The sequence below is a fragment of the Thalia democratica genome, chromosome 4, assembly GCF_965202585.1.
Source record: "Thalia democratica chromosome 4, ktThaDemo2.hap1.1, whole genome shotgun sequence".
Classification (NCBI taxonomy): domain Eukaryota; kingdom Metazoa; phylum Chordata; class Thaliacea; order Salpida; family Salpidae; genus Thalia; species Thalia democratica.
The window spans coordinates 45007763-45020750 of NC_139168.1; the positions used below are offsets into that span (position 1 = coordinate 45007763).

Here is a 12988-nt window from a genome sequence, read left to right on the forward strand (position 1 = left end):
AAAAAATACAGTCAAATTTGTTTTCTCTTATACAATTATTACTAACTTAAATTAGTTAAAAGACTTAAAACAACCTTTAGTGCTAAATGATACAAATAAACATGATAAACTTATAAATTTTATGTATCTTATTTAATAGTTTCTAAAAATGGGGTTAATTTTTTTGTAAATCTCAATTCTTTAAGTTATTGTAGACATTAGTATTCACAAAATAATTATTTCATTTTGTTATTTAGAATTTAGTTAGTACGTTGTGACAGTTAAAATATAAAAACAGTTTTTAGCTATACCTAAAGTAAAATCTGATATGTAATTTTCGAAAAAAACTAAGTATATAAAAAATCATACATTTTTAAACAATTTAGTAAAAAAATAGCTCCACAAAAAAGTAGGAAAATTATAACTAGTAGAATAAAAAAAAAAGAAGCTTTGTTTTCAAATAAATTGTGTTCTGTATACAACTTCATTGTCAAACTACTATATTTTCTTATAAAAAATGTTCAAATATAAACAGGTTCTATAAAGTCAGAAGGCTCATCTTTGTCAAAAAAGTTAAAAAAATGTCACTGTGTACTTGGACAATGGCTAAATGTGCAAGGCATGCTTTTAAATATTTTGTCAGTTTTTGAAGACTTTGAGCTACAAGAAACATTAAATCAGGTTTTAATTCGGATATATAAAACGCTGCAATTATTTAAATTTAAATAACCTAGATTCTTGCATTTATTAAAAAATAAATATTTTACATCATAATTTTTTTGTTTATTTTTGTTTTCAAAACTCAAAAATAATAATAAATTAGGAGAAAATAAGTTTCAATATTGTTCTTTCTGACTATCAAAAACTGATGACTTCTGCAAGTGTTGGAAAAAATGTTCTTCAGTGTTGCTATGAAGGTTTAAATATTTAAAAATTATAAGTTTTTCATTTTAATAGTGATTAGTAATAACTTGCACGATTTGTTTGTAAACTTTTTAAAACATACAATTTACCTGTAACATTTGTCTAAACTTAGTTATACTAAATATTAAACGAAACATTTTATATTTTCAAGTAAAACTAATTAACTTGATATAACTAATTAAATCTTACGTAAGAGGTTTTATTTTATTTAAAAAATACCTGGGTTCTAATGCGGACAAAACTAGGCTGCATAATGTTACGTTGTTGTTGATATTTATGTGGCTTAGTATCAAAAATAGTTAAAATTTTGTCAAGAAGTATATTAAAGTTCAGCAAAAAAAAAACTAATTGATTTTAGTAGTATTAAGCTCGAACTTTCAGGATTAAACATTTTCTTTTACATTCATTACACAAATTTGTATTTAAATTATTTATTAGCTCAAAAATTAAAAACAAAACATCTTTATAAGATATTGTACTGTATACTTATAAAGTTTATTTTTGAATATATTTTATCTACGTTTTATATTTTAATTTCAAATCTAAAAATTTTTCAAACAAATAAAAGTTTGATAAACTCAAATCAATAGATGCTGTTTTAACAACATTGCTACTAAGTCAGGTGAATCGTAAACTACAAGAAAGTACAAATTTAATTAAAAAGTGTCTTGATCTTAAAAGAAAACAATTTTTTCGATTGTATTTTGTTGACGATTCTTCATTACTTTCTCTTCTTTCGCAATCTAAAGATTATAAGCTGGCTTTTAAAAAAATACGGTTAGTTGTTTTATTTAGATAAAAGTGTCAAAGGTTTTTGTGTATAATATAAGATACCGATTGTTTAGCAAACAGTTTGTTATATAATACAGTATTTTGCATTAGTCGTGTAATACAGTGATCTATTAACCTCAGTGAAGGATTATAAAATATAATTCAGTATGTTTAAATATATAAAATATATAAAAATATATAAAACAGTATGTTTGTTCAACAAAGTCTACTAGAATACAAAATGTTTTTATTCGAAAACTTTTGTTTTGAAAAAAAAAATAACTTTCTTATATTAACTTTATAAGTAGAACATGCTACTTTAAAAAATAAGTTCCATAGAATGATTTGTCATCATTTTAGTGCTAATATTATATTTTCTAAAACTTATTCTTGTTATTTTAACTACTTAGAAAAATAGTTTGTAAATGTTTTTAAAAGTTTTATTGTACGTTGAAAGTGATATTAAAATAATTTGACAAAAATAAACAATATGTTTCGGCTGTATTCTAGTTGAATGTTTTTATCATTCTTTTCTTGTTTGATATTTTTTGAATACTTTAACCCAAAATTTTTAAAAAGAAATAATTTAATTAACTACTTTTAATTGTACATAATGAAATAGAGATTTATTGATTGAAAATTTTTATTACTTGAAATTTATAAAAGGAAAGTATTTTTAAAAATAAGCAAAGTATTCTTATTATAAATGAATAGCAAAATTGTATTTGACTTTTTAGTTGCTATTTTACTTCAAAAATTTAAATTTGAAGGTATTTTATGTTTTCTGACGATAAAATATACTCGAAAACACTAAAAAAAGATTTAATAAGCATCAAAACTTAGTCATTTATTTTATAGTAAGAATCTTTTAATTATTTATTTGTTCAGATAAAAGGTTAAGAGATCACAAAACTTGTTGAAAGTATTTTTGACAGATTTTAGAACAACTATTTTTTATGTTATTGTTTTTATAAATTAATTTTTTCATAGATTTAATTAAACTTTGTTACATTTACAAACTACACAACCTCTGTGAATTATAAACTTTTGCAGCTTTACATTAGTTACTTTTAAGTAGCTGTTAATTTAGAAAAGTTTATACCAAATGAATATGTTTTATTTTTTAAGTAAAAAACTTACTACAATCAAAGTGTAACGATAATAACTTATAAGTGTTTATTAAATATTAGCGAAATATTTTCTACATTAAAAAGGAACACTTATAGCAGTTCATCGCTTTAAAACTTACTAATCTTTAAAAGCCTAAAAACCAGTTACGACAGTTTTGAAAAAAAAAAGTGTTATAAATCAATTTTAGTGATAAATTTTAATTTTTATTTTCATTAAACAAAAAAAACAGTCATCTTTTTCCATGTGTCAAAGAGCTAAAAGCAGATTATGATTCAAACACAACTAAATTCAGAAGATATGACACCAAAATAAAGTATTCGTCAACAGTCAACATTTCTAGAAGAAAAAATAATACTAAAGTAATTGTTTTAATCTTTTTAATATCTAAGGTTGTACACATTCAACTATTTTATGTTTAGAACTCAGTTGGGTCTGAAACTGAAGAAGAGCCAACATTAATAAGTGGAATATTGAGCATTGATGGAGAGTCATTAGTTCTAAATAAACACGTGAGAATTTTTTTTCTTATAAAGTACAAACATGATATAATATGTTTAACTATATTTAGAATTAATAACAATTTTAAGGTTGAAGTAAACAAACCAGTTCAGGAATGGCTATCCGATTTAAAAGAAACTCTTTGCTCAACACTAAAATCTACTACAGAAAAAGGTTTAGCTGAAATAGAAAATGGTGCTAAAGTCGAAGATTTAGTTACAAGGTTTCTTAAACTAATTTGTTTAGTAAAAACAAAGTACAACTTTTTTTGTTTAAGAGTTTGCAACGTAGCTTTTTTATAATAGTTTGAAATAAATTTTGTCAGTAAAGTTCTTTTCAACTAGTAACGTACCTATAAATTTAAACGTAAAAATGTACTTGATTTATACAACATACTACTTTTATTTATCATATGATTAGTATATAGTACTTTGTGAAGTTTTTCAATTTTTGTAAGCTTCATGAAACTATACTACTGTTGAATTAAAAGAGTATAAATGAGCTGTTGTTTTTACAAGGATCCTTCTAAAGTACTAGGATTATTTATTTAGTTAGAAATGACAAAAACGATAAATATACAGATACCCGGGACAAATTTCACGCATATTGTTACGGTTTATTTGGACAAAAAAAATAGAAAAAGCAATACATAACATCAAGAGCGAAAAAACGGCATTACAACTTGAATTGAAAAAGTTTAACTTAAGTATTTCAAGGTACAAAGTTTTAATATAATATGGTATTTTATTAGTTATTTAATACCATCTTACTTTGTTAAAAAGAGTTAAATATTTTTAATAATATATTTTACATGTTCTAGCCTAACTACAATTAATTTAGAACAATTATAATACAATAAGTACATTTGATTTTATTTTAATGTTGTTGTAGCGCTGAAACAAAAACAAGTTATGTTGTAAATTGTAGAACTAAGGAATACTTTATATAACTTTTTTAAATTTATATTTTTTTACTTATAAAAAATAAGTATTTAATGCTAACTTGTTATTTAACTAAGTTTTATCAAATTAAAAATATTGTAACTATGTGCTTTTACTCATAAATATGTGCTACAAAGCGTTATAACTAAGAGCTTTCTCGTTTTCTTGATATAAATCCGGTTGTAAAATATAGAGTTTTTCAGAAAAGTATTAGTTATGTTTTGAAAATAAAAAGGTTTCAGTCTATGGTGAATAAGACTTTGAAAACTGTTTCTGACAAGAATCTTGCTGATGTTCATTTACAAAGAATTGAACAATTAATTTCTTACTCAATTCCGCTTCGTGATACCATTGAAGTTCTTTCAACAAAAAAAATTAAAGAAACAAGTACAAAGCTTTATTCTTGATAAAAAACTACTATTCTAAAAACTAATATTTTGTTCAGCTACCACAACTTTCCGTATTAAGTAATCTCAAATAATTAACGTCTTTTGCATTGTTGTATGATTTATGGTTTGTTAAGGACCGCTTACAATAAAGTTTTTGGTTTTTTGTTTTTACCTTTGCATTTAGAAACATAGAAAAAAGCGCAGTTTATATTTATAAAATAAATTTTAATGTAGTTATAATCTTTAAACTAACTTTACTTTTCTAAAAAATATTTTAGTTTTAAAAGTTGAAGTTAACAAATATCGTATTTAGATAAGCAGTTTTTAATTGTCACAGGTGGTTGTCAACTAAAGTATCAGTGTTTTAAGTATTTTTTATAACGCTTTTTAAATTCCGTATACACTGTTTATCAAAATGAAAAATTATCATAAAAAACTATAAGTAATATACGTGATTTCTTTTACAAAGAATTTATAACAAAATGTTAACAAATTAAGAAAAAATTACTAAACAAATCAAATAATAACTGAAAAATAAAAGTGTAAACTTGAAATTTTAAAAACAATAAATTAACTTATTTAAAACAGTTAAAAAATTTATATATATATACACAATATTGAAGCTATTTACTTAATATTTAACAACATAAACAATATTTAGTCGCGCATAGTTAGGTTTAAAAATGAAAATTACTCTGATTAAAACAATACTGATTAGAGTAGCTTAAAAAAGGTTAGTGTAAATAAATGAAAAAAACCTTAACTGTAGTGTATATAATGAAACATGAATAAATACTTCAGGCTGTTTATTCAATCATTTGAGATAATGTTAATAAAATCAATTTACTTAACAGCATTTACTTTCATCATTAGTTTTTATCTTCTTGTTTTTTTTTCTGTGGTTTAAAGTAGAACTGAGCTTTAAATTTTCCAAGCACTACTTTTTGTAAAAAAAAATTATACAACAAGTATTTAAGGTGATTTTGACTGGAAAAGACAAATAAGATTGTACGCAAACAAGTCTGTTTCAGTATCAATACTTGATCATAACTACAACTATGGATACGAATTTCATGGGACAGTTAATAAATTCGTTATTAGTCCGATAACCGAAAAGGCAATCTATATAATGAGCAGTGCAATAACAAACTACAAAGTTATTTGTTGATTTTATTTACTAACTCAAAAAATAACCTTTAGTAGAAACTTTTTTTTTTGTTTTAGTATATAGCAAAACTTTTACCTATATGAACTTTTTCCAGGGTTGTGCTCTTTCAGGATCAACTCAAAGTGGCAAAGCTGAAACAGTTAAAGGTTTCGCATCCATTTTAGGAAAGTATTTGTATACACTTAACGGTGGAAAAAGTTTTGATCAGTGTGCTCTTGTTAACGCACTAAAGGTAGAATAACATCATTACTAATATACAGCATTTACTACATTAGTTTAAGTTTTTATTCTCAAAACAATAGTATAATATTTTAGTCCTGATTTAGTAAGAATATATATAAAAATTTAAACAACTAAAATATAGTTTTTATCCATATACTTTGTAGTTATATTGAACTGTAGTATCGTTTGTAAATTCTAAGTTAGTATATTTCAATGTTTCTCAAAATGCGCATCTGTGCATAGTAGTGTGCACATAAAATACTTTTTGTCCACTGATGTTTTGATGAAAAAACAGTTTTACAGTAATTGAGTAAAATACTCTAATTTTTTTTCAAAGCTAAATATAGATAATTGTTAATCAATTTCAGTGTAACATTTACAAAAAAAAAATAAAAGGTTAGTTTTAGTATTAGATAGTGTAAACTAAATTTTTAGACATGTTTAAAACAGTTATTTCGTTAATTTACTGTGAAAAACTTTTAAAAGCTTTTAGAGTCGAAGATATAATGTACAATCGTTATACTTATAAGTCTTTTGCATGTAATTTGACCATACACTAAAGTTTAATTAAGTATATATCAGGTTTTGTTTAAAGCTTAAATATATGTATTACTCCGTTTTAAAAACCTTTTAAGTTTCTATTGGAGTTTAGGATTTTTTTCTCTAATAATTTTTTTTTTTTTTTTTTTGTAATGTAATTACTTTAGAATTTATTTAATTTATATATATATATTAATTTTATGCAACTTTTAATACTTTTTTATGTATTAATATTTCATAGGATAAAATAGTTTTGTCATGTAACGCAGAGAATTTTGTTTTATAACTTGTGTTATATGGAGCTTTATTTGTTATTTTACTACATAAATTACATAAGTTTAAAAAGCAAAACATTTAAAAAAGGTATATATTTTTTTTTAAATTGTATCATTATACTAAATTATGACAGGGGATAATATATGAAAGCTGTTGGATTCTTTTTAATAAAATAAACCGGCTATCAACAGAATCAATAGGTATTATCAGCCAATTTTCTTCCATTGTGAATTTTTCTTTAAAAAATCAAGTAAGAATATTTAAAAAGCTGTAAAGTTAGTGTTTGCCAATTTTCACTTACTATAATTTTAGAAAAGGAGTTCCATCATACCTTGCATTGATCAAAGCTCTCCAGTTTCTATTAACAAAAGAATTGCATTTTTTTTGACATTTGACGAATCAAATAACTTTAGAGAACTTCCATCTAATATAAAGTAATTGAAATTTATCTGATATTATTTTTTGTATGTTTTAACACTACTTAAAGAAATAAAAGGTTTAAAACGGTAACATTTGGTATACTTTAAAATTAACTGTAAAAATCAAAGCTATTTTACAATAATTAAGGAATTAAAATATCTCAAGGTTACATTACCGAACTTTGCGACATTCAAAACCAGACATAGATACAATATTAAGAGTTAAACTTGCATCTGTTGGATTTAAAGCTACAAAAAATCTTTGTCAAAGAATAGAAAATGTCATCGAAATGTCTCGTAATCAAATAAGAAGTTCTGATTGTCTAGTTTCAATAAACTTAAACACTTGTTTGACTTCAATTAAGCATGCTTCAGAAATGAAGTATAAGGTATTGTTTTAAACTATACTATAAGTATAAAAGGTGTATAAAGTTTTTCTTAAGAAATTTTTAACATAATAAAATAGTTTAACACTTTCTTTATTTACTATAAATTAAAAAATCAAAGCCTGTATGAAATAATATTAAAGTTTTTTGACTAACAAATTTAGCTAAAAACTTTTCTTCAAAAAATTATAAAAAAAGTTTCCAAATTTTTATACCTGATTTATTTAAATAAGCTTTATTGAACTTTTACTACATTTAGCACGTCTAATATGATTGTAGAATTTAACTAATAGTTGTTTTTATTAAAAAACTAAACAAAAATGTTATTGCTGTTGTTTTTATTTCATACTAGAAGATCCTAAGAAGAACAGACTCCGGAACTACAGAGTCACAAAAAAGTAAAACTTATCATCCTATTTTATCGAATGATATAAGGTTATACTTTCTATATAATGCATTGAAGTACTTTATGAATTTTAACTAAGCATATAATTTAAATATTTCGAAAATAATTGAAAATTTAACCATTTGCCTTAAATATATATAAAATCTAAAAAAGAAATTATTTATTTAGGTCAGGTACTTTAACAACACCAACACTAAGCCAATCGACAATAGGGGGTATAAAAAAAGAAAGTATATCATTAATGAGTGCTCAATCCAATTTAGACAATTCATATATTGCACAAGTTGGAAAAACCTTATTTATTTTTAATTATTACTTTGGGGCTTGAATTTCATGTAAATTTGTTTTAACGAAATCGTTGAAAAATGTTGATTTTCATGACATAAAAAAAGCTTTAAATTAAATATGTGTTTAATATCTTATTATATTTGAAGATTGTATTTAAAGTTTTAAGTAGAAGAACTAACAAATAACTAGATATAATCAAGGTTAGTATAAAAATGTTATAGAATGTCTTATTATTTCTTAATAACAGTTTCAATAGTTAAAAATATAACATGTACTCAAAAACTATTTACGCTTCATTTTTTTTTACAAAACAATTAAACAAAAATATACATAATATTTTAAAAAATAAATTTGTATTTTTTAAAAACCAATTATAAAAGTACTTATTTATTAAGTACTTTCTGCAACTAAAATTAAAAAAACTAGGTGATATGAAACGTAAAATTAAATAATATTCATCACTTTAAAAGTTAACTAAGCATTGTTTTTTATAGATGTAAATGTTTTTACTGAAAGTTTATAAAAATACATTTTTTGATTGCTTTGCTTAATATGTTTTGTTATGGAATTACTTATTTAATTCGAAAAATATACAAGGGCCTTTTCATACATTAATTTTTTTTACGGACTCTGTAATAATTACAATGAACTATTACACTATTAAGGTAAAATTAAGTTATTTATTTAAAAAAGCTAGAAAAACTTACTAGACAAAAAGTATATGAAATAATAGTAGTTTTTGGTTTAATTTTCAAAATATGATTCGATAAGTTCATAGTTATTCAGAAACAGACTTTCATTTTTAAATCGAAAGCTATAAAAAGTTTTGTGATTAATAACAACAACTTTTTTCCCACATTGTTTAAACATTTGTCTTTGAAATCCATTCTTAAATAGTGTAGCTTTTTGTAAAATATATTGTAGGCAACTTTTGAAGGAATGCTTAAATTGTATTTTATTTGTGATAAAAAAGATACTATTTGTTTTAAAAGCAGTTAGTTTTAATTGATTTTATGTATAATTATATACATTTCTTTAAAAATGTTTATTTTTAGAGTCTAATTGAATGTGTAAGTCCTTCGTTGCCGACTGAAAGTCTCAATACTTTTCTCAACATTGTTAAAGATACGTTTTTGAACACAAATGAACAGACTGTGGAATTATCGAAATATACAAACAGTTCATTTAAAAGAAATCATGACTTAACATCTTTAATAAGTAAGGTAACAAATGCAATATTTTCAATTAAATATAACAAAGAAGACCATTCTTAAAAGTTCCAAAAAAAATTTATCTCTAAAAAATATTAAACTACAACAAGAATCTAATTATCCTGTTTCAGCAGTATCAAACTAAGATTGAAAAACTAAACGGTTTATTTAAAGTAAACATTTTTGAATAATTACAATTGTTCTTAATTTTTTATAGGCTATGCAACAGGAAAATTTAACCTTAAGTGAAGCGTTTTTGTTGAAAGCTAATCAACTAAGTAGTCTGGTTGAGTTGCATAATGCTGTGCTAGTTTACGGCTTGCCTGGTACTGGAAAAAGTTCGGTTGTTTCATTTACAATGAAAGCATTGTCAAGTTTGTTTATATTCTAAAAAAATTATTCATGAAATACTTTCAAATAATGTCATTATAATACATTTGTTATTTTAACTAAACTTCTTTTATAGTTTTAGTTTTCTGAGACTTTACTAAGTGTAAAATGAATTAATAGATTATTTTTTATAGTATCGTTAATATATCGTTATTAAAATATTTATCTTAGATAGTAATTTTGTTTGATAAAATTACTACAAAAAAAAAACTGTGGTTTTTTTCTAGTTTTATTTTTACATAGTATTTTTTTAAATAAAGTAGTAATTCAATAATTACAACAAAAAATGAGCTACCAACTTTAAAGTGGGAAAAAATTCAAATAACAAGCTGATAAAGTATAATCCTTCATCTTGTGAAAATTTGGAAAAAATTTATGGAAGTTTTAGCCAAACAAATATATGGAAAGATGGTTTGATTACTAAAGCTATAAGAAAATTTGAAAAAGTATGAATTATTTTGTTGATAAATACTTGTTATAAAAATTTATCACCATACAAAAACATTCTTTTTCATTTGTTTTGTATCTGTTAGTAATAAAGAAAAAGACACAATTAGAATAAAACTAAAAACTACCAAAAATGTAATATACTCTCTGACATAAACAACAGACCGATCAAAAAACATGGATTAATCTTGATGGTGTTCTAGATACAGAATGGACAAGTTACTTTAGCTACAACAGTACAAACTCAAAGCTTGCTTTAAATCTAGATTCTGGAGAAAATCTTTATATTAATAGTAATACTAAAATCATATTTGAAACTTGTGATATTAGTTCAGCGGACCCTTCTTTAATTTATAAATTGGTTAGTAAAACAATAAACTATTAAAAAAGTAACAGAGCTAAAGGTAAAATACTATATTTAAGTAAAAGAGCTAAAATATTTTATTATGAGCAAAAATTTTATACTATTTTCCTTATTTATTTAGTTATTATCGTTCAGTTCGACCAGAAATCTAAATAGTTTAAATTTAAAAAAAGTAACTTTCTTACAACTCATTTCTGTTTTGATTTTTGTTTATAGAGTTAACTTATTTTAGTATTAATATTAACACTTATAGATTTTTATACAACCAGGGTATACTGTATATTGGTGGTAGAGCTGTTAATTGGAACTGCATAACTGCATCATGGCTTGAAAAACAAACGATAAAATATAAAAAAGTTCTTGTAAATTGCTTCGACGTAATTTTTAACAAACTTCTGAACCATATAAAAAAAGTTAAACGGTTCGCTCAAATTTTAACACACATATTTTTTAAACTCGAGTAATTTTAAGTATTAAAATTTTAATTTAGTTATAATCATCATTATTATTTTGAAAAGAAAGTTCACAACTTATTTTTAAGTTAAAAGCGTATAGATAATATACAGCATTTTGTTTTATCTTATTAGTAAGATTGTTGTAAACTGTAAAAAAATTAATTTTATGCTTTGTTTTATCACTTATGATATTCAAAAAGTATTTTTATTTCATTAAAGCTAGCACTGTAGTACTTTAAGAGTTTATATGTTTAAACAAGTTACAAATGTGTTTAGTAAATATACGGTTTGAATGTTTAGCTTACGAGTACCGTTAAATGAAGTTTGTGTTGCTCAAAACATGCTGTCTATCCTTACTGCTGTTTTAGACGATACTAAACAGCTAGAAGGAGATTCACATATAAAAAAAGCATTTTTGTTTTCTTGTATCTGGTCAATTGGAAGCCTCTTTCTCCAGAAGGATCAGCTAGTTTTTGAAAAATTCTTAAAATCACTCACAGTTGAGTTAGTACATATTATATAATTTACTACTGATTTTGACTTAAGCTAACTTTGATTTCATAAAGTTTAAAGTAGCTTCTAGATAATTTTTCATTTATAAATAAGCATTGAAAGGTACAAACTGTTAAAATGTTTGTAGCTTACCTGATTTTGACCAAAGTGCTTCAATATTTGAGTATTTCGTAGATGAATCAGGTGATTGGGAATTATTTAAATCTAGAATACCAACGGTCACCTATGTAGATGAATGTTTAGTAAATAACAGGCATGGAGAGGTTAGTTCACCTTAATGAGCTGCAACAGTTTTTATTTTTTACTAACAAAATGTTGATTCGTTCGTATGTTTTGTTTTTAGGTACTAGTTGACACAGTTGATACTGTAAGATGCAAATATTTGATGAAGCTGTATCAACAAAGCAACCAACATATGTTACTTTTAGGTGAAAATGGGGTTGGAAAGAGCTTAATACTTAATAATGTTATCGACTCATTAGGTAAAAAGTGTTTTTTTTTATAACTTTGCATTTGTAAATAGAAAAGTATCATTTGCTAAATAAGTTAAAAACAAGTTAAAACACAATAGAAAAAACTGTATTATTTCAATTGTAATAAATTAAACAAAATTAGTGTTAAAGTTAAAATATACTAATAGTTAAAGTAAAGTAAAAATATTTAAAGAAAGTTATCAGCTGCAATATAAGATTAAATCATACCTAAAAAAAATTTTTATAAAACATGTATTAGATAATTTGAATCTAGATTTGAATTATGCTATGACCGAATATATAATAAAATGTCTTTTTTGTTAAAACTATAAGTAAATTAAATGTAAGACTTAATAAAAACAAATTAAAACAATTTATAGTTTTTTCAGACTCACAAACTTCTTATTTGTATTCTAAATTAGTTTAATTTACCGTTTTATTCAATTTAAAACGAAGAAAACTTTGACAAGTGAACGTTAAAACCACTACGATGCTATTTTTTAACAACTACCTTTTCTTAAAAAAGATCATTTTTTTTCATAGTTCGTTCATGAAACTTTTTCAGCAAAAAAAATATCAATTTTAACACAAAATGATTAATGCTTAGACGTAAACTTAAAAGACTAATACAAAATATTTTCTAGCCATGTATATTTTTAGTTTATTTTAATAAAGTTCTATCTTAACTTTCAAAATTTATTTAACCTCTAGAAATAAAATTTACAATTTTCAACTTACTTACTTCTACGCATAAATATTTTATAAAACAGTTTTTATTGGTTTTGTTTCTTATTTAT

General features: G+C 23.4%; 1 protein-coding gene across 1 annotated transcript in view; it reads left to right on the forward strand.

Annotated features, from left to right (window-relative positions):
• LOC145833384 (dynein axonemal heavy chain 8-like) overlaps positions 1-12988 on the forward strand; it is a 47646-nt gene that overhangs the window by 9365 nt on the left and 25293 nt on the right. Inside the window, exons 7-29 of the mRNA XM_082940563.1 lie at positions 515-660; positions 803-896; positions 1494-1680; positions 3035-3164; positions 3225-3314; positions 3393-3526; positions 3885-3998; positions 4480-4631; positions 5611-5789; positions 5896-6033; positions 6973-7089; positions 7152-7273; positions 7425-7647; positions 7997-8079; positions 8219-8333; positions 9394-9561; positions 9767-9923; positions 10246-10385; positions 10550-10747; positions 11020-11171; positions 11506-11709; positions 11846-11981; positions 12062-12200. Of these exons, the coding sequence (XP_082796689.1) occupies positions 515-660; positions 803-896; positions 1494-1680; positions 3035-3164; positions 3225-3314; positions 3393-3526; positions 3885-3998; positions 4480-4631; positions 5611-5789; positions 5896-6033; positions 6973-7089; positions 7152-7273; positions 7425-7647; positions 7997-8079; positions 8219-8333; positions 9394-9561; positions 9767-9923; positions 10246-10385; positions 10550-10747; positions 11020-11171; positions 11506-11709; positions 11846-11981; positions 12062-12200 (3318 nt within the window). The remainder of the gene's footprint in view (positions 1-514; positions 661-802; positions 897-1493; positions 1681-3034; positions 3165-3224; positions 3315-3392; positions 3527-3884; positions 3999-4479; positions 4632-5610; positions 5790-5895; positions 6034-6972; positions 7090-7151; positions 7274-7424; positions 7648-7996; positions 8080-8218; positions 8334-9393; positions 9562-9766; positions 9924-10245; positions 10386-10549; positions 10748-11019; positions 11172-11505; positions 11710-11845; positions 11982-12061; positions 12201-12988) is intronic.